Below are 21,807 nucleotides of genomic sequence, written 5' to 3'. Positions count from 1 at the left end.
TGTTGACTACCTACTCAAAATTTTTTTTGCCAAATTTCAGGGTGAGCCAGGGCGTATCCTGGGGCCCCCCTGGCTCCGCCACTGTTCGTATTTGAGGAGGCCTTGCAAAAGGTTATAAAAATCGCTCTAGACGATCTCATGAGCATTTTCCACTATAAGATCCTACAGAAGAGTTTACAACATACAAATGCAGTCAGATTATAAACTCAAAACACAAACAAGGACAAAGTTGAACCCAAAAACCAACAAAAAACTACATATCACAAGTGTAGACATAGTTTTAACATATTCAACGACGGGCCTCTGTGTCAATTCTGGCCAGCGTGCTAAAGTTTGTTTGAATTGCTTCTTCCCACTAAAGTAAACGAAAGACTTTAGTAATGAAAATAAAATTTCAAAATGAGAGCTAAACAAAATGGGAGAGAAACAAGCAATGAAAAACCTTGGAAGCATGACTCAGGGAGACGCATACCTGACAAAAATATATTTATCCAACATATACTCTGGGCCTACAAATTTCTACATAATCGCAAGTTGCTCAAACAAATGATCGGTTTGAAAAATCGTGTGCCCCTACAAAAAGAAAAGAGCATAAAGTTTAAAACAACAACATATTTATCCAACATTCAAAAAATCTGAAAATGGTAAAGATTCTATAGGAGAAATATTACACAAACAATCTCGTATAACAGACAACCATAGCTCCACATATCGCATGAAGAATTTCATCCAACACCTGTTACAAGAACCATGTTACTTCAGTAATAAGCCCACAATTAGGTGTGGAAGTCACTAAAAAAAGATATCACGACATACCAAACAAATTCTCATTCAAACGATAGGGAGCTATACCACGACCCTCAACCGTCCTATCGTTTAAGTCAAAAGTTGCGCAGCCAAAATCGATTAGTTTAATTGCCCTTGTGGGAAACTTCATCATGTCAACCGAAGCCTTCTACACGAGAGGAGAAATATAACAAAACAAGAGAATCAAGTCAAATAAAAGAACCCCCAAAAAGAAGGGAAAAAGAAACAAGTAATACTGATACAATGAGAAGTATGTATTCATCCCAAACATACCTTATCAATTATAAATTCTACAATATCTGCGGATGCTAAAAGGATGTTTTCAGGCTTTAGATCAGCATGTATGACAAGATTATCATGCATAACTGACACAACAAACGCAAACCAAGTAGAGAGGACCATAACAAATTCACGTCATATCAGCGAATTTACTTAAAGTCTTAAACAATGAAGTGAGCAAGTCTTGTTATTCTTGAAAATGAATATGAAAAGTGGAATATAACGAATTACTAAGCACATGAAACCCACTCCAACAAATTCCTTTACTAAGCACCGCCTTATAGCAAAGGAAGCACTCTTATATTCACTGTGCAATAGAAGACAAACCTAATTTTTGTAGATATCATCTACTCACCATAAACATCATCTCTACAAAATTTCAACTAATTTGGAAATCTCTAACCTAGGAAAAAAAATTATTGCAAAAAAATTATTTTCTAGACCGTTAGATTTATTTTTAAATATGACAACAATTTTTATTTAGGTTAAAGGTTTCCAAATTAACTGAAATTAAGCCTTGATTCCTTGTAGATATGATCTCCACACTATGGAGATCATCTCCACAAAAATTCAGCTCATTTAAAAATTCCTAATCATGAGAAATATTGTTCTCAACCTATGAATTTTTATCAACGGTCCATAAATATCGATTTTGTAACTTTTTTTTGGCAAACTTAGAAATGTTCAAAGGACCCAATTTTTTGTGGAGATCATATCCATGGTAATAACATCTTATCTACAAAATATTAGCCCTTAAAACATCTTGAAGGGTTCGGTAGGGGCTATTGTATAAAACGTTGTATAAAAAGTGTTGTAAACGGAACCTACCCCTATATATATATAGTCCTTCTCTAAAAAGTAGTTACTCATATAAGTTAACTTTAAAATAAGTACGTAAATAAAACTTCACCTACAAAATGAATTCAAACCCAATTTTTTGTGGATATGATATACTCAATATTAAGATCATCTCTATAAAATTTCAGCGCATTTGTAAACCTTTAACATTGGCAAAAAACGATTACAAAAACTTAACATTTATGAACCGTTAGATTTATTTTTAAATATATAAACAATTTTTATCTATATTAGAGGTTTCCAAATGAGCTGAAATTTTAGAAAGATGATCATTATGGTGAGTGCTTCATAACCACAAAAAATTAGATTTTAATTCATTTTGTAGGTAAAGTTTTATATAATGCATTTATTTTTACGTTAACTTAAATAGCTACTTTTTAGAGAATTACTATATATATATATATATATATATATATATATATATATATATATATATATATATATATATATAGTATTTTCTCTGCTCGAGCTTCTTATATATTTACCAACTGTTTCCGTTGTTCCATTGTTTCTTTCACATCTTCAAGTCAGCTTCAAACATATAAACATGGAACAGACGGCAAGAAGGGTTATTACATACATATTTAAGTTCGGAAAGATTTTGCATTCGCGTTGTAAGTATCATTTAAGATCTCTACTATTTTTATTTGTTTTTATTTTATTTTTGTCTTGAAATGGTTGGAATATATATTAGGTTTTACTGAAATCCTTTCACATGTTTAGTGCTTTCAAGTGTTAGGTGTGAATGTGTGATTTGTTATTTTTTTATTCCTAACTTTGGAATCAAAACCTTAGTTCTGTACTTTTCATCTTTTACATTTGATTTTTTTTTTTAATGTTTTTGCAGATAAGGTTATCAGAATGCTGGGTAGAGGCAAGTTATTTCTCTTGTTTCTTTTACATTATTTCTTTTATTGAAATCTTTTCTTTTCCAACGTTCCTCGGCGAATGTTGTAGAATGTTGGGACATGGACAAGTGGGAGTATGTTGTAATCAAAATTTATAGAAATTTTGTGAAGGCCAAATTCGTGATGGATGAAGTAGAGTTTCTTGGATATTTGGCAAGTAAGGATAAAACTGGAACGTAGTATGAGTCTTGACTTTCCTTTTATCAATTTTATGTGATAACTGATTTTTTCACGGTCCACTACATTGGTTAAGTTGTTATTTTTATTTTATTTCTTTTAACAATTGTGTACAATTGCGGAATGTTTTTAAGTATTCCAATCATCTTTGTGTGGTAAATGTTTGTTTTGTGAGTTGTGATCATAGATGGATATAGGAAGGGGTGCGTGTAGGGGCGGTCGCAACATACCCCCTGAGATTAGAAAAATCTCACTACCACATAACTAATTGCTTATAAAAAAATTCAAACTATAAGGATGTACTCGCACCCCAACCCAAAAAAAAATTATTTTTACAAATTTCCACTACCGCACTCTCAAAGTTTTCATAACTATAGTGAGAATATAATCAACAAAAAAATAGTATGAAAACAAAACTAATAAAAAACATTCCAATAAACCATTTTTTTTTATTTCTTTTTTTTCTCTTACAAAATTATTATTTATCATTTATTTTGAGTCCAAAACCATTAAAGATGGACAAATGTGTCTTTGAATATTTGATGGGTTAAGAGACAAACAAATAAGCAAAGGCCCAAAGCCCAACCGACCAATTTGTATAATTTTAATCACCCATAACAAACCCATAAGCTCTCCTTCCTTTCTTTCACTCTCAATTCTTAAACAAGCGAAAGAGCTAAACCAAAAAAAAACAAAAAACAAAAAACAAAAACAAATTCAGATGAACTTGTGGCGCAGCTTGTTGCACATTTGTTCTAATTATTTGCAAAACTCGTTATCATTATCAATAAAATTTCTACTTAAGATTAAAAAAAAAACAAACAAAAACAAAAAAAAAAATTCTTCACATGATAGTAGAGTTATATATACTTATAGCATTATAAGAAGTTAACAATTTGTTAAATTGTTGTAGACTTGTGGATTAGATTATGTAGATATATATAGACATAGTAGTATCAATTAATAGTTTAAGTACTTAAGTACTTAACTTTATCAGTCCATATTAAATTTGTAGTAGTTAACGCACTCTAGTTTTGTGAATTGAAATAAATACATAATTCTATTTATCTTTATTATTTAGACCCTTCCACAAAAAAAAAACAAAAAACAAAAAACAAAAACAAAACAAAAATTTGCATTTTTTTTTTGGCCTGGTTGTGATAGATTGATTAGGTTGCCTATAAAATTTGCAATACGCACATTTAAGTTGTTTTTTTATGATTCTAACAGTGCGTGAGAAGTCCTTCTTTATACAAAAAGAAACAACCCAATTCATCTAAACCCATCAACCGGATAACTCGAATGCGGAAGACGCTGAGGAGGACGCTGAGGAATATCAATAGTCACAAACCCACTACCAAAGCCTCCTCCTTTATCTTGCGGCCTTCTTGGTGTGCCCAACTTCCATCAGATCTAACTTCGATTAGATCGAGCCTTCTCCTAAATCTCTCCAGCGAACCTTCTCCGTACTTCTTAACAAGTACAGACTTGGCAAATTCCATTTCCTCATCCTCCGTTGTTGGTGTTTCGTTCTCAGTCTCATCTCCCTCATTGCAATCCTTAGCTGGTGTGCTAAAGCTTGCGGCTGCAAAATCCCTAAATTCTCTAGAAATTGGCATGTTTTTCTATTTTTATTGCCAATTGACTGAATTACCCTTAAACCCTAATGTCGCCCCTTAAAGGTCCCCATTAGAGACAAAACAAGCTCAATCAAGTGTTCAAAAAGAGACCTCACATTCAGTGGCGGAGCCAGAAATTTGTTCCAGGGTGAGCCAGTGAGCACTAAACGTTTTCAACTCAAGTCAACTACTTGTGTGTACACAACTACAGGAGCTTAGTTTGTTTTATTTTAGTTAAACATTATTCATCAATATATATAAATATTTTACGTAAACAAACACTTTTTAATTTATTTTGTCAATATTTGAAAATAAAAAAATTATGTTAATATATTTAGGTAAGGGGAGGGATAGACTCACTCCCATTAGAGCCACCAGCTCCCGAGCCACTCCCAAAATGTACAAGGCCATATCCCATCCTACCAGTTAAATTAAGAGCTCATATTTTGTAGATATGATCTTCCCACCATGAATAACATGCCCACTAAATTTTGGCTTATTCAAATATATCTAACTTATCAAATGTTATTATGAAATCGGAAAATTCTAGACTGTTAGATAAACGTTTAAAATTGAACACTAGTTTTCGTAAGATTAGACATATCCAAATAGGATGAAATTTTGTGGGCATGCTATCTATTGTGAGAATATCATATCCACAAAAAATAGGGTCTTAATTCAATTTGTAAGCCGATAGAGTGGCTCGGGAGTGGTTCTAATGGGAGTGGGTCTATCTCTCCCTTTTAGGTAATGGAGATTTCCTAATTCATAAGTAGTGTTAAGTTGGGTTACAACCCACAACTTATAGCAACTAGTTAATCTAGTTTAGCCTTAGTAAATTGGACTAAATAAGATTTTTAGTATTTATATTTATTAATAAGTCATATGTCTTTTGTTTTCCATCAATCATGACTTGTCACTTGTTGTAAATTCTACATGACTTCTAACAATTAAACTTAAAAAACCATGGAATCAGATATGAGAGGCTTCTATATCATTAACCATCTTTTCAGGTACAATATTTCTAATGTGAGTACTCTGCTGAGTCCGATGAATCTATCAGCCTAACAAAAGAAATATTACCTTTACCAAATAACCCCTCATAGTTTACTTTTTTACAACTAATTAAAACTCTTATTCAATTCAATGGCACAAAAAGAAAATTCAAAGTATAATAGGAACAAATAATGTTATCAGTTTTGTTGACTACCTACTCAAAAAAATTTTGGCGTATCCTGGGCCCCCCCTGGCTCCGCCACTGGGAATTGGGATCTATTATCAATTTCAAGGATCTTTTAATATCTGAATCTTTAGTCGATTTTCATCACCCCGGTCTTCGGAGATATTCAAACGCGATACCATGTGCTCTAATTCTTGAACAGTGTAACTGATGTAGCTGCAATCCCAGATTAGCCACAATATCCTATCCTATGTCTTTAGATGCGGGTCGTCCAGAAGATCTCTTGGAAGAATGACGCAGTTTTGCACACACATACATACTAATGGCATATAAAGACTTGGTTGTGAAAATAGATGTGTTATTACTATTACAAAGAGAAAAGTTTAAAACAGCATAAGAACAACTGCACGAGTCACTACTTAAACAATCTCTTCTTAAATAAAAACAAACTTAGAACAGATCAGAAAAAGAAGGAAGTTTAAACTCCCCCTTCTTCTCAAGTGGTATAGTAAAGTTGCCGATAATTGGCAAATCAACCGTAAACTTAACTTCAAGATGATAATCAACATCCCAGTCAGAGCCAATATCTCTAGCTATGTCAGCCAATACACTGTATGGAACTTTCATTTCAACATCCAACATAGTTACTCCCTCTGCAACTATAGACCCTGGGTCGGCAATCTTCCCAGACGCAATGATCTTGTTAGCAGATTTGAGAGTGTAAGCAATATCACAAATAGGAATAGAATGATCATATGGATTGGTAACCGAAATCTGAGACTTGAAATGGACCGAGTCACGGGTTACATTCTTGAGATCAACATCAGTGAGTTCAGCTTCTGGTTTCTTGATTTGAGCTACGTGTTCTGCAACAAAGTTCTTTGCCTTGTCCATCAGACCAGCCATTTCTTCGTCCTTGTGTTTCTAACGATCAAATTATCCAAGACTTTTCTTAAGGATGCTTTGGAATGATGAGTTTGACAAAGATTTATATATAGAAGCTGGATGTTCGCCATGTGCTGTCGTGTTTGCAGGAAGTGTACACACTTCTGACGCGTTAAGTTATACGTGGTGAAATCTTGTAAAGTTATGTAGTTTCCAAGACTTTGGAGTTTGGAATCAATGGCCGTGGATTATTCTATTATCTATATCTATGTCGGTAGTAAAGCAGCCCCTAGGTGGAATTGAGGAGTGTGCACGAGATATTTATCTCATACATACATTTACTTTGGTAGTTTGGACTTTGGAGTATACTGTATACGTGATACCATGAGAATGCCACCAATGGCAGGCCCATTAACAGCACAATAACAATGGAGATTGTCTGTGGGTAACTTGGTACGGACCAAATAAGCTCCGCGCCTCCACCTAGTATCCAAAAACAATAAATGAAATGAATGTATGGCAGAACCGCAGAAGACTGGTTGGTCTACAGCCATTCTACAAGAGAATACTCTGCGATGTCTGTATTCTGTAATACTCTGCTTACTAAGTATGAAACACAATGAAAATAGATGTGCAAAAACTTTCTATTCTCAAGACAAAACGAATAAAAATATCTCAACAGCTCAACTATTCAGCATCATCATATAGGCAAGTGTGTCAAATAAAGTTTAGGGGCTTGTTCAGACTTCAGACTAGTCTTACTTAATATACACTTATAACAACATCATATCGTTATGTCATCTAGATTGCATGTAGTCTGGCAACGCTCCCAACACTGAAGGATGGTATTTGATTATTGTGCCAACTGCCACCTAAGCAGAAACCCCTACAAGCAACTCAACTTCCATGGAGTCTACGCTACCTCAACCAAGCTACCTTAACATTACTTATTTATAACATTATTTAAACTTGTTTATTTTACGAATTTCAATTTATTTTATTGATGACAGAATTCATCCAAATAAGAGACACAAACAGGACTCTGCCTACTGCAGGAAGAAGAAAATATATTAGTGCCTACAACCAACAGAGACCACCAATGCCCTTAACCTCATTACAACCTGAAAGGACTATGGGCGGTTCTCCTAAACCCAAAGAAGAGGAAACAAAATACCGACCATATTTTTTTCTGATGACCCATTCTATTTCTTTCCTTGCATATACGAAGAAGATGAAACAAACTACCGACCACATTTCTAGATCAATTTCCACATACAATTCCAAGTAGACTACAACCTGACAAACCCCCCCCCCCCCCACCACCACCACCACACACAAAAAAAAGGGGGACACATAGTAATGTTGAACATTTCCAAATCAACAACCTTTCAGTCAGCAAAGAACAAGTTGTTTAATTCCATAAGATGTTTCAATTCAATTTCTTTTTTAGGCTTTTTCAATGTATTCTAACTCGTGTGTTATAAACCATTTAAGCCATCTTAATGGTACAATAAGGATATGAACCAGGGTTATGGAGGTATTGGCAAAAATGAGCATGGCCATGTCCTATTTACATACACAGGAGAAGGCACCATCAGGTCAGAGGTATATCGAGAAATAAAAGGTATTGAGAAGGTTTGGAAAAATGCATCAAAAGAGGTTATAACAGAATCATTGTTACTTCTGATTCTATGGGGCTGTGCTAATCATTAAGGAGAAAGAAGCTCCACCATGGAATTGTCTCAATATAGTTGCTATCATCAGGAAGCACATTCTTAGATTCACTGAAATCTCATTCAAGCATTCCTACAGGGAAGTAAATCCGGCTGCAGATCATCTAGCTAAGCTTTCTCTTTCTTTTCCTGGCGATCATTTTAGTTTCATTCCCCCACTATGTAATTCATTACATCAAATAGCAGTTAAGGATGTAATATTAACTTATTTGAGAGATTAATACAGGTGGGGATCTGCCTAATCCCAGCAACTTTTCAAAAAAAAAGGATATGAACCAGGGGAATCTTGTTATCAAAACAAAAATAATGATAAATAAGAGGAATCGGGTACTCAAAATAAAGCTTTCACATTAGCAGTGTGCTAACACAGACACCTGTGCACCTATCATATATCATACAGCAAACAAACTTCTTAAAAGTCTTCTAGTTTTGGGTTAGAAGCACACAGTAAGCTCAATCACACATGTCCAATGATAAAAAGTCTTCTAGTTTTCTCAAAAGAATAATCTCATACATGCTTATATTTTCAAAAGAAAACAATTGTATAGATATACAAACTAGGGATAGGAAACTTGCAGAGGCCGCAAAAAAACACCCACAAATCATTTGAACAATCAAATACAAATCGTGTACACTAATACTTGTTAACACACTAAGTTAATGAAACTAAATACCTTGTAAATCGAATAAGAAAGTTTCCACAAAAGCCATGAGAAGGAGTAAACATCTGCAATGGAAGGGAAAATGAAAAAGTCTTAAGAGAAAGAAAGGATAGAAAGCAAACATTTAGTATACACTGAAAAATAAAAGAAGTAGAGCAAGCATGAGAAAAGCTGGAACCTTACCAGATATGGAGACGAGCAATGGAGACGGAATTAACTGCTCCCAGTGCCAGCCACATCATTAATGCCGGAGCACACGATGGACAAACAACAAGTTAGTGAGTTCTGACTGTCACACCTTTCGTAGCAGATACATTCACTTAGAACTTACTCCAAAACCAACAAATCTATTTATTAAGACGAAGACGGGTATAAAATTCAGTGAAATCCAGCCGGAACAAGAGGAACTTCAAATCAACATGTTGCTGCATAGGCAATTGAGCAATGAACCCCTCTAGTGATGATGAGTACTCTTTTGCAACTGCCTCCAAATCTTCTCTTATGTCTCTAAGAAACTCTGCAGCACGTTGTGTCAGAGCCTTCCTGCCCCCACTAACCCATGACCCAGCCTCTGATGACTCATTACTTGATTTCAACTTTGACTTGGATCTACCTCGGAGGACTTGGTGTAATCAACTCTTCTGCATACCAGAATGATAAAGTGTATCCATCAAGATTAGAATACAAAATAAGTGTTCAACGCTAATAACTTTGACAGTTACTAACATATTGTAAACAATGTAGTCAGTGGTAAGAGAGAATGAGTATTACCTTGCCTGCAACTCATGGATACCTTCATATAATCTGTCTGCATGACTTCTGAACTGCAATATAAGGTCAAACAAGACAAAAAGTGTCTTAAAAAGACTATGGGACCGTTCCCCAAGCAGAGACTTCTCCACAATAGAAAGGAGGTACTTATCATGTGCTGCAAGAAGGTCATCCAGATCCTTCGCAGCTTCCATTTCATCCACAAAATTAGCCCATGACACTTCCAAGACTTCAAACATGATATAATATTGCAAGTTAGAAACAAAATGGTTCATTTCAACCCATAGAACTTGGCAACGCCTCAAGGTCGAAATGAATTGCAGCTTTACTGCACCTTCCTGCTTTGTCAGAAAATGGGAAGTGATACGGTTTGGCTTCATTGTCTTCCATGCACCAATAAGATTATGCTCTACGCGTCTGAGCTTCCAAAGAAAATTAAATATTCTAAGATATCGTGCCATGACAGACTCTGTAAACACAGTATTCAGAGGAACCCCAGCGTCATATTCCAGTGAGAACACATCCCAACCCCTGTCTCCAGTACCATGCGGCATCATCTTAACCCTCAGCCTATCCAACATGTTAGGATCGTCATATTGAGCATTAGATGACCGGACTGCACTTTCAAGCAACCCTGCTAGCTTAAACGAGCTGAGAGTGTTAGCAGGTTCCGAAAGCTCAGGTCCTACAATATCCATTAAATATTGCACGAAATCACCTTGACCAAGGAGCAAATAACGCTTAATAGTGAGACAATGTTCCCTGAACTTATACTGCTTGTACATAACATCCAGTAGATGCTTATCTATCCTTTTCGCAGCTTCCATTACCAGAGTTTCAAGGGCATCAGTTTCCCCATAGCCAAGCCCTCCCCTCCTAGTCGTGGTCCCAGCAGCAGCTGCTGCTTCCACTGCAGCATCTGCCCAACCTTGGTCTTCACAACAAACCCGAAGGAAATTGATTGACTTTCCAGTCCTTAGAATCCGTTGGGCAAGTGACTGTGAGATGAACGATGGAAGCATCCCAGAGTGTAGCCTGTAGCCGTCTCGCCATAGAGACTCAGCCTTCACAGGCTGCCCCAACACAAAGAACTCTGCATATATGTCATCCAACTCTCCTTCCAAAACCCAACTTCTAACCATTTCAAAAAGTGGAGAGCAGACTCTGCGAAGCAGCCGCCTCATAAACTCCTGCACCAAAGAATCCCCGTGCTGAGCATGATGATGAATTGCACCAGCCATTGCACCACCTTTCATAACCTTACAACTGTCAACCAAAACAGCCATCAATCTCATCTTAACCGTCGGTTCAGCAAACCAAACCGACAACCTCCTCAGCGAAAGATAATTCCCCGAACTCACCACCTCCGAAACCATCGGAATAGGATTCATCGATTGTGCTTCAAGTACCGCCAACAACTTATAATACTCCGAAAGTTCATCCTGCAACGCAGCACAAAACGCTTGTCCAACTGTCCCAACTTCCTCTGCTGGAAACTTATCCATACTCTCAGAAACATACCCTTTCACTTTCTTAAACAACCAACCCAACTCACATAACTTCCTAACCATAATCCTAGTCGCTCTAGGCACTTTAACCGAATCCAACACAACATACCCATCTAAACTCTTATCAAACTTAACACACTTCCCATCAATCCCTTGACAAGCATATAAAACATCTCTAACTAAAACCCCTTCATTCACTTCACTCTCTTCCTTCAACAACCCCCCAAACTCCCTAAACGCGATTTCCCTAAAATTCTCCGGATCTTTCGAAACTAACAAAACCCCCATTACTCGAATCGCCATATACATTAGGTAGCCCACCATTAACATTCGATGCGAAAAAACCAGAAGAAACCCTATAATCAGATTTCTTCTCATTTTTTCGATCTTCGGAAACAACTTTAAGTATATAAAGTAAACCCCATTTGTTCTTAACACTACCAGTACCATTTTTCGATGAAAATTTGACGTATAAATCAGCAAAAGTTAAAGCATCTGATGATTTACCTTGGTTTACTAAACTCCTTTTAATTGATTCAGCAAGTGATGACTCGTCGATTGAGATTGAAGGCGCGTTCATTCTACTGGTAAGTATACGCGTAGCGTATTTTAAAGAATTGTCTGAGTCGAATCGGTGAGTTGTGGGTGGGAGTAATCGGTGGACCAGTTGTTTAACTAGGTCGAGGAATTTTTCTTGTTGTTGTTGTTCCATGTTTTAAAGAATTATTAGGGTGTGTTTGGTTGGTTAGAAGGATTTGGGTTAATTCATTTGGGGTTTTATAGTGGGAGAACAAACAGAGGAGAGAGAAAGATTCAGATCTTTGTGAGCGCCGGCAGACACTTTATGTTTTTTTTTTTTTTTTTGAGAAAATGATTTGAATTGATAGCGGGGAATCATTGGGCTATTTTTATTTTCGTGCCAAATTAGGCCCGTCCATATAATGTCCTATTGAGTTGTATTATCAGAACAAACATTTTTTTTATTCGAAAAGTGTTTATGCTCACTTGGCTCTGAGTACTCATAAGATATATTTTATTTTTTTATATTATATATGTAGAGTACCATAATTATTTCTATTTGAACTAAATATTTTTACTACATATGATATTTAATAACGGTAGTTTATGTAATTTGAGTAAAATAGGTGAAATATAAAAAGAAAAGTGAGCTATGGTTATTTTGTGTAAACCCTAAAAAAAACCATTTTTTTTTTTATTTTATATTATATCTATATATTATACTATAATTGTATAGATTGTATAAAAAAAAACATTAAATTAGTTTTTAATATGGGATCAATTATCTATTATAATAAAACACAATGGCAGGACAAAGGGTGGTCGGGATCGTCTTGGGATCTGAGTTTGATGTGCATGGGGATCAAGAAGAGACACGCATGTATATGACTTAGAACGTTTTGAAACCGTTTCTAATTCTCAAAGGCATTTAAAAAGATTTATTTAATGAATTAAATGTTGTAAATTCAATGCATGCATGCATTATCAAAATTTTCAATTACTAAAACAAAAAATTATTGCTCTTCTTTCCCATTTGGCTCTTTCCTATTTATTGCATTTAAAACAAAGTTAACAACTAATTTATTAGTTTTATTTCTCAGATAGATACATTCTAAATTAAATATATACATTTCTCAAATATAAGTATGGGCTTGGGCTTCAACCACACTACACTCTAGCACCAGAGATTAAATTGAGAGCGTGAACGATCCATCTTCATCTTCCAGTAATAGCATAGTCTAGCGCTCCCACCTTTCAAGCTCTCAAAGAAACAAAGAAACGGCAGGAGTAAATTTCACAACGACTCATTTCTCTCAGCCAATACTGATTGCTATTAAAACAGCCATGATTTTCCCCTTAAGTAGTTCCTCTACTCTCAGTATAAAACCTGGCTCGCTCGCTCTCTCACAATTCGCTAAACTCTCGCTCCAGATTCGCCATTGTTCAAAGAGGTGCTTTCCTATTACTAATAGATGTCTATTTCTTTACATGATTTTCTAATTGTTCATTTAACAATTCATGTTCTCTGTTTGTTTCTCGCTCAAGATTTTGCGGCCTCGGCTTACCAACTCTTCTTGCCAGATTCCAAAGGTTCTTTACTTGATTCAATTTGCTTTCCCTTCAATTAGTTTTCGATTTCAGGTTACATGATTCAATTTGCTTTCCCTTAAATTAGTTTTCCATTTCAGAACCTTACATAATTTACTATTGCGTGCTATCTTTTTTTACTGAAATTGGCCTCACGTTCTCAGAGCGGCGGAATATGATGCATGTGCCATTTACGGCATTTTATGTTGATTGCCCATATGTTCTGAAATCCAATTGACGTAACTAAATATGTTGCAAAACATTTTGACAGTTTAGTCGTTTATGCGTGGCTTAGTTTGGGTTAAGGTGTTTGTGAGATATGTTAAGCGTTCCTGGTAACCAGTACCATTTGTAACTGCTAACAAACAATCTTAGTGTCACATCTATTAATATATTTCCCAATCTTGGGTATTTGGGATTCGAGATTGGACACAATATTATACGGTACACATCAGACCCGAATGTTGCTAATCACACCTTAAATTTGCTTTGAGCAGGCGAAGTAACTCTAACTACAATCCCTGCCTCAGCTTGCTCCTCAAGGATTGTGACACCAAAAAAGTGCGCACACTGCTTTTCTACCTGTGGATCAGAAATAGGAGTAAGAACTACACTTAAAGCATGGTAGAAATTTTAAATAGAGCACCTTTCCACTAACTGAGGTCCCAATAGGTAGAGGTCTAACGGTGACAGTTCCATTAAGCGCATCTTCAAGCACATTAGCAGAAATTGTTGTCTTTATTGGAACACCGAGCTTGCTATAAATAATATGTTGGATATGTATATAAGAGCTTCAGAAAAGCTATATAAAAGATAATAAAAAAAAAACTTGGAAAGCGCAATATGAACTAATTTATCACCTGAATAGTGCAGCAAACATCGTATTTACAGTTCCAAGGTTGGATAAGTCAATCTCCATATCCAAGTTGTTTTCAAGAGCCTGATTTTTTATAAAACAATTAGAAGAGTGTTTAAACAGTTTTCTGGAACCAGAGAAACAGGATATGTATCAAGAGGGTGTTTAATAAAAATCATTCTTACCAGATCATCTTCTTCGTGCAAAACACAAGAATAGACAGAGATATGAGATAAGAACAAATCATCACAATATAACAGTTCAAGTTCAATATGATAAATTCAAAACGGCAGGACTTGATGTTCAACAAAACTTATTCTCAGGATACAAAGCCAAGATGGGAGGAGTGGAGGACCAAGTAACAACAGTTAAAATTGAAAGTGTGTGAAGCGCTATAAGAGGAATTGTAGGGGCGTCCCATGGGTACTGTTGAGATTTTTAGTACAGTTTCATGCAGGACACACTAAGCCTTGCATAGTAGTATATAAGCTCTTGGGACTGCTCCACTCATTGCCAATTGGCTTTGAATTGGATGCTCCAAAATTTTAGACGGTATTAGAACAGCTATTTTAGTATTTAGCCTTAAGGGCCCGTTTACTCCAAGCCACGCCAGATGTGAGGAAGCCTGTTGAAATGTTAGTATAGTCTCACATGGGACATTTAAAGCCTTGCATAGTAGTAAACAAGTTCTTGGGCTGCTCCACTCATTGCCAATTTGTTTTGATCTTATGTTGAAGAGGTAAATCATCATCTTCAACTTTGATCATCTCCTTTCTCAGCGACCTAAACACCTCTGAACCTCCCACCCTTACGACGTCAGATTGCCGGACTTCTTCAGCCATATTTTGACGCCGCATACACCTCCTTACCTTCTTTCACTCTGTTATCTTTGAAATTATATTTTGGACTCTCTGATTCTAAAAACACTTTGACTGTTTTCAAGCTTTCAAGCAGCAATAGCTTGATCGAATTCACGAGTCACTCCACAGTAGCTAGAAATCTTTTTAAGTATTTCGACACTCCATAGACAATAGGCTAATCCAAATACAACATTGTTGAGATCAAATCATTATGCTGGCAGAATGTTTGCTGTTGGTGTGCAAGGACTACTTCTCACCCACTCACGGCCAAATTAGGGTGTATTCGGCTGTTATTTTGTAGACAGATTAAGCCTTGGCTCACATCTCAGTTTTAAAGCTCAAAAAATGGGGAAGAAATAAAACTGGAGAAAGGTTTACTGTCTATGTTGTGGTACCAATGTGGCCAGAACGGATACCAGAGAGTGGATATGTTCATGCAATCTTAGACTCGCAACAAAAGAGCAATGGAGATGATGTACAACAACACTATTCAGTCTATTAAGGCTAAGGGAATACAACCAAACCCAAAGGAATAATCATAGTCATTATCTCCGTTTTCGTCTCCTCAAATTTGGGCTAAGCAACACGTATCACAAAACTGTTGGAGCAATTGTAAAAGCAAGGTACATTTATGGTTTCTCTTGGTTATTATTATTACTTTGATTAATTTTTGGCAAAATCATGTCCTTGATGCTTCTTTTTTTCAAATGAATACTCATTGTCGATTATTTTAGTGGGAGTTGGGGATGGACCTTGGGATATAATGAAGGCATTTAACGACAATATTCCTCCTCGAGCTTTTCATAATTTCAAGGTAATTGATAGCGAGCGATAATCACACCCCTTACTCTGTTTGATTGTACTGCACGTCACATATTTTATGATCACAACCTTATATTTCTCTCTTTCAGTTTGTGATTTTTACCGAAATTATGTCAAAGAATATGCCTTTATACAGATAAGCCACGGAGTTTGCTCTTGCAGCTTTGATGGAATTTCCGGCATAGTATAAAGCAACATTGAACTTTAATATATTGGGGTAACAAGAGACGCCTTTCCTTTAAAGGTTTTTCATTTAACCGTCTGATTTTTTTAAGCATATTCCACATAAACATAACAACGATGCACTTACTCTAGAGGCATTTTTTAAAGCAGTTCTAGGAATGGGAAATTAGTAGAAAGGGTGCCTCTTTCACCACCCCTTTACAATGCTGCTTCATTTAGCACAAATAAACCGTCCTGGTCCAGCAGTTTCCAGCATAGTGTGCCACCATATAATCCCAAGCAACCTCTAGAGGGACATCTCCACCTGAAAATTCAACATTCGATAACAAGGTCCAACTTTCATGTTGCCATCTTATCTCTTCTAACTTCTACAGTGATTTAAGGACCTGTCATTGTAGGTTAACTTATTAATTTCGTTTGATACATTTTAGATGCAACATATTTTCCCAAACTTTGTGCCCCAAACTATTTTATATATATATATATAAGAGCCTACAGCCTACTTCTTAGCTATCATTATGGGACTTTTCAATGATTAAGTCTTAAGAAAAAACAATGTAGGTCTTTTATTTAGCCTTTTGTTATTCTTGTGTACGTTTTATTTATAAAAATCAAAGCATTTTTTACAGTAAGCTAGGAAGAACTAATGGGCTATTTTGCCCTATTGATAAATCAATTAGGGGGAACCAGGAGCAATCAAATCTTGGAAAAAGTTATTAAGGTCTCGTGAATCTTTCTTATGGATGTCCACCGGTATGCCCCCTTTTCCTTACAAGCACAAAGGATATGGCTTCTAGCTGCGGACATCATGTAAAATCTCAAACCCCTTGGTGCTATTTTTTTTCCTTTTTCCCTTATATTGGTCCAAAGGCATTTATGCTACTTGCTTTTTATGGTTAATTGACCGCCTGGAAGGTTTATATTGACATATAATCAGCCGCTTTCAGTTATGACCTACAGTTATGCCAGATATCGTGTTGAAAATTAGTCCCAAATCTTTATTAAAATATTAACAGGATCTATATATCTGCCAATTTCTGACTTTCAGCCTTGATGATCTCAATGCTCTCAGCAACTCTTTGGGACTCAGCCCACTCCTTCAATGTAAATTTTCCCCAACTTATGCATTGTCGGCTTCATTCTGGAGCATCGAAAGGTATATCATTGATGCGAGTGTTCCTCTGGTAAATTCAACTCTTCTTGATATAGTTGCTTTTATTCATTCTTTTAAGTTTTGCGTACATAATTATGTCTCTTCTAGAAGCTTGATCAAGGTCCAATAACATTCTTAAAGAACGAGGCACAATATAGCAGTACAGATAAGTTTATCTATTATTTTCGCATGAATGCTATTACTGGTACTGTTTCCTCGCTCCTAAACATTCCCAACACAGTTGTTCATTCGCCAGTAATGCTCAGACAAAGAATTCCAATTGGGAGAACTCCATCTTCTCCCGGTATGTATTCTTCAACGACGCTTTTTGATTTCAATTAGGGTACTAAGAATATACCATAAGTTGCTAATCACTCAAATTTACTCATTTTACTTCCTCCAACATATTGCTCACGTGTCTAGCCCTACAATGTTTTGTTTCATTCTTATACATATTTACTTTTATTTTCACACTTTTGACTTCGATATGAAATAAAACAATCATCATTATTATCCACTTGGTGTCAATAATTCTTTCTTTTCCCCTAAATTGTGGTACATGGTGAGTATAATTGCGCACTTCCATGTTCTTATTTAAAATTAGTTATTAGGGTGTAATAGTGTATCAACAGTTCAAGGAAAGTGAAAAGAAAGAGGGCTTTGGGCGTAGATGGCTTGCGGTTTATAATCTAATTTATTCCTGATATAGTGATATACGTTTCCTAAGAACTTTTAAAGTGGGAGTCTGGGGTTTCAGTTTTACAATGAAGAAAATTAAGTATGGTAATTAAGGAGTTTCCAAAAGAAAGCCTAACGAGATGGGCTTCAACTATGGGCATTACTAAATAGTCGAAAAACTGTTTCGGATTTTCAAGAGTATGCATAGTTCCCTTTTTGCTTTGATTTCTTTATCTGTCTCTCAGTTCTTCCTATATGTTTTTTTTCCTCCTAAATTTTAATCATCTCACTTTTTCCCTCAGTTCAGTTGTGACTCATTTCTCCCCAGGCATTTGGTTGTTTCTTTATAGACCAAAATTCAGTGTTTAGAAATTTGATTACTAATCTTGGTTGAAATGTGGACAGAGATTTCAAGGAAGCTACATACTATCAATGAATACATTGCACTCAGGTACTCTCTCTCTCTCTATTTCACTGTACTTTTTGGTTTTTCATATGATATCTTTAGTGTGACTTTGTTCTTCTGCTATCTTATTTTCTCTATTTTTAGTAACACTCAATTTCTATATTGATAGAGATTAAGTCTTGGTTTTTGTCAAGTTAGCATTGATTTTTCAGAGATTGTCTTTTTCTACCATGTAATTTGTTTGAATTGGAGGCTTTCAACATTATTCTCGAGGCTTCAATTAATCTCAAAAACTATTCTTCCAACGTCTAAGAATTAAGGTGAGCAATTATCACTCCAACCTTCTTAGATGTGTGTCCTCTTTTTTCCTTTCCTTTTGATATACCCTGACTATATCATTTTGAATACCAAAAATGGATTAATGTGTCACACATATATACTCTTGAATCTTGACTACCCATTTTTGGTTACTTTGTGATAGAAATATTAGAAGGAGAGTAAACGACTCAAATCCGTTAATGGAGTCATTTCAGTTATTGCCTTTTTATTCTTTGTTTTTTGTGAAAACATATGGTACTTAACTTAGGTGTTAGACTGCTACTATATATATTTTCCTTTGCTATAGAATTTGTATGCGGCCAACCTGCAAATTGTATGTACTGTGTAGATTGAACAGTTGGGAATTGGAACATTCTTGACGACAATTTTTATTAATCTTTGTATTGCATCCATTGGGTGGTTGGCAATCATGGACCTCATACAGCTTGCTAAAAATGCTTGCAACTGTTCGCCTTCATTAGGTTCTGATCTGATTTTTCAAAATTCAGCTCCATAGAAAATGGTTAACGTGAACAATTTTAAATTTGCTGAATCGAGGGTTGAGTGCAAATGTAATTTTGTCGATTAGGTATGTCTCATTGAAATCCGTAAATGACTAAATTTATTAGCCAAACAACTCCATCTAAGCTATTTCATTCTCTTTCTTTATTTTCCAATCTTTGAAGTGTGCGGCTGTTGGCGCATACATACATAGTTTCGAAATTAGAAATTAGAAGTCGGAACAGTTTGATGCCCCCGAATGCATAGGGATTCCCTCCACTGTTTCATCTATGTTGTAATATTGTACCAAACGCGATTATCCTTTCAATGGTTGCAAAACATGATCACTTACGATCACTATCCCTGATCTTCCCTATCGCTTTCGTTTGAGATGAGCTTCTGGCTTTGAGAGAAAGACCTCCTTGCTTTCTCAATTCCAATATGAGGGGATTTTAATTTGGGCGGTATGAACTCTATTATATATAATTTTCTGTTCAACTCGATTCCTTAACTTAAAATTAGAGTTCCCTCAGATAACCTATTAACCTCCATAACCGAGACAGACGGATAGCCGGGTGCACTTTGGGCTCCCTAATTTACTTTTTTTTTTCCCAATTCGTTTGTATACTTCCTCCCATATTTTCATTCTATTTTAGTTTTTCTGATTCAATCTATTTCAATTCCTATTACTTCTTTAATATTATCATCGAATGTGTTCACACAAACAAAAACCAACTGTTAAGGTACCCCTTTTGTCAAATTTTAAGGTTGCTTTGGCCCACGGTACAACAACTCAATAAGGATCGAATCGAAAGTGACACAGACATGCACAAACACTTTGTGTTGCGATTCCAATTGGTATGTTATCTGATTTTGGTTTAGTTTGTTGTTGAAGTTTGTTCCTCTGCAATATCTGACATGGTTTAATTTGTTACCCAGGTAAGTTTTGGAACAAGAAGTCCTCCATTTGGCAAAGTGCGTCATTAGCTTTCAATGGATAATTGCGGATGGTTCTCATATAGACCTTTGGAGGGATTATAGGGGAGTTCGAGTCTCTTCACAAAAGGATGCATGCAAATCAAAATCAAAATTGAGTTAGATTTTATTTAGTTTAGAATGGAGCCTTCCAGTAGAAATATTTCACTTACTACAAGGTGATGCCATGAACATTAACAACCTACGTAAATGCAATCAAGGTGTAAAGGATTACAGAGTTTGCACTCCGATATCTGAAGGGACAATTTATAATGAGTTCCAGACGTAATGGGAAATGATATACTAGGCCAAAGGTCTGCTAGAGCAAGCTTTTATGGAATTCACATTTAAAGTAATTACTACCTACTTGGATTGGGATGGCAGAAAGAAGAATCTCTTGATCATTTGTTCTGAGAATGTGACACTACAAAGGAACATGGGCATGGATTTCTAAAAAGTTTAAGGTCAACTCCGTCTTTCACAATTTAAAAGACACTATAAATATTTGAAATCGAACAATTGCATCGATTAAACACCTATGGAACACTCAATGGTGTCTGGAATCGTAACTATATGAAAGAACACAAAGTGTTGCAAAAAGAGGATAGTAATAACTTGGAAAACTAGAAGAGGGAAGTGATCATGCAAATTCAGCACACTGGCTCTCTGAAAGCAGCTATGTACACCACAACCACTGAAGTGGAAATAATGTAGTGGAGACCATCATCCCATCAAATAGGCTCAGAAGGTCACCAATAGAGAATGACTGCAAATGGGACTTGCCCGATCAAGATACCATTAAAATCAATGTTTAGCGAGCTTCACTTAGTAGTCTTGGAGCTTCACTTAATAGCTTCACTTATGTAAAATCACTTAAATTCAAACCGTGCCGTACGGCACGGGTTATATCTAGTAACATAATATAACATATGTGTTTTTGTAATTAATTTAATGATATGTATATAAATCATACATAAAAGTAAATCTAACCCAACAACATAGTTAAATATGAAAAATGTATATGTTTTGAGAATATCATCTCTTCCACTACCTCTATCTATATTTTTTCTAAAGACATAAGAATTAGTTTTGTATACTTAGTTAAAATTGATATTCATAATCAAAGTATGATAAAAATAAATCAAAGCACAAAAATTGGTATTCATAATCAAAACATGATAAAAATAAATAAAAAATCACAAAAAAAAAAAACGAAACTAGTAAAATATAATTAGACCCGGGCCTTATTTGGCCCTAAAAAATGAGGGTTGAGGGGTGGGTTAAAGGCTTAAGTTTTCATGCTTTAACCTATTCAACTTGGCCCTCAATATAAAATAGTGACGGGCTGACCCGGCTCTCAGTCATGAGACTTTTATAGTTTGAGGGGCGGGCTAGCCCGGCCCGACTCTTTTCCCTACTTGGAACTACTTCCCTCCCATAAACAACTTTGGATTAACAAACACCAAACCTATTTAGTTATAAGGGGAATAAATAAATATCTATCCTTACACAAAAAAAAAATATATATATAACAATAATAATAAATAAAAACCTACTAGGTT

At 35.6% G+C, this 21,807-nt stretch overlaps 2 protein-coding genes, 2 long non-coding RNA genes and 1 pseudogene across 6 annotated transcripts; 2 read left to right on the top strand and 3 right to left on the bottom strand.

Moving 5' to 3' along the window:
• Window positions 1–6,169: 6,169 nt before the first annotated feature.
• Window positions 6,170–6,968, bottom strand: LOC147484995 (late embryogenesis abundant protein Lea14-A pseudogene; annotated as a pseudogene). The gene has a single exon (XR_015202719.1). The product of XR_015202719.1 is annotated as a late embryogenesis abundant protein Lea14-A pseudogene (transcript).
• A 1,967-nt stretch (window positions 6,969–8,935) lies between these two features.
• On the bottom strand, window positions 8,936–12,242 carry SPC98 (spindle pole body component 98). Its single transcript, XM_086573481.1, is given in 4 exon segments — window positions 8,936–9,173; window positions 9,292–9,749; window positions 9,880–11,667; window positions 11,669–12,242. Coding segments are annotated over 3 exon segments (2,268 nt in total). The 5' UTR covers window positions 12,100–12,242; the 3' UTR covers window positions 8,936–9,173; window positions 9,292–9,700.
• Window positions 12,243–13,931: 1,689 nt separating this feature from the next.
• LOC147484993 (chaperone protein dnaJ 15-like) lies at window positions 13,932–15,106 on the bottom strand. The gene is made up of 3 exons (XM_086573375.1): window positions 14,354–15,106; window positions 14,140–14,251; window positions 13,932–14,075 (listed from the first exon to the last, which is right to left on the bottom strand). Exons 1-3 carry the CDS (start codon window positions 14,410–14,412, stop codon window positions 13,965–13,967), a joined length of 282 nt encoding a protein of 93 aa, XP_086429501.1. The 5' UTR covers window positions 14,413–15,106; the 3' UTR covers window positions 13,932–13,964.
• Window positions 15,107–15,215: 109 nt separating this feature from the next.
• On the top strand, window positions 15,216–17,636 carry LOC147484992 (uncharacterized). 2 transcript variants are annotated; one of them, XR_015202164.1, is made up of 5 exons: window positions 15,216–15,832; window positions 15,944–16,023; window positions 16,168–16,248; window positions 16,895–17,024; window positions 17,287–17,636. It is a non-coding gene; the product is annotated as an uncharacterized LOC147484992 (long non-coding RNA). The 2 variants fall into 2 exon arrangements; XR_015202163.1 differs by having other exon boundaries at window positions 16,168–16,275.
• A 2,447-nt stretch (window positions 17,637–20,083) lies between these two features.
• On the top strand, window positions 20,084–20,479 carry LOC147484991 (uncharacterized). The gene is made up of 2 exons (XR_015202025.1): window positions 20,084–20,128; window positions 20,210–20,479. It is a non-coding gene; the product is annotated as an uncharacterized LOC147484991 (long non-coding RNA).
• Window positions 20,480–21,807: the final 1,328 nt, after the last annotated feature.

Source organism: Coptis chinensis, chromosome 7 (assembly GCF_015680905.1).
Source record: "Coptis chinensis isolate HL-2020 chromosome 7, ASM1568090v1, whole genome shotgun sequence".
Classification (NCBI taxonomy): Eukaryota; Viridiplantae; Streptophyta; class Magnoliopsida; order Ranunculales; family Ranunculaceae; genus Coptis; species Coptis chinensis.
This window is presented reverse-complemented; position numbering and strand designations above follow the sequence as displayed.

Coding starts and splice junctions, on each gene's coding strand:
- LOC147484993 (XM_086573375.1), bottom strand. CDS start 14,412: ATGGAGATTGACTTATCCAACCTTGGAACTGTAAATACGATGTTTGCT. Junction 14,252..14,353: donor ATGTTTGCTGCACTATTCAG/GTGATAAATTAG, acceptor TATTATTTATAG/CAAGCTCGGTGTTCCAATAA. Junction 14,076..14,139: donor GGACCTCAGTTAGTGGAAAG/GTGCTCTATTTA, acceptor TCTGATCCACAG/GTAGAAAAGCAGTGTGCGCA.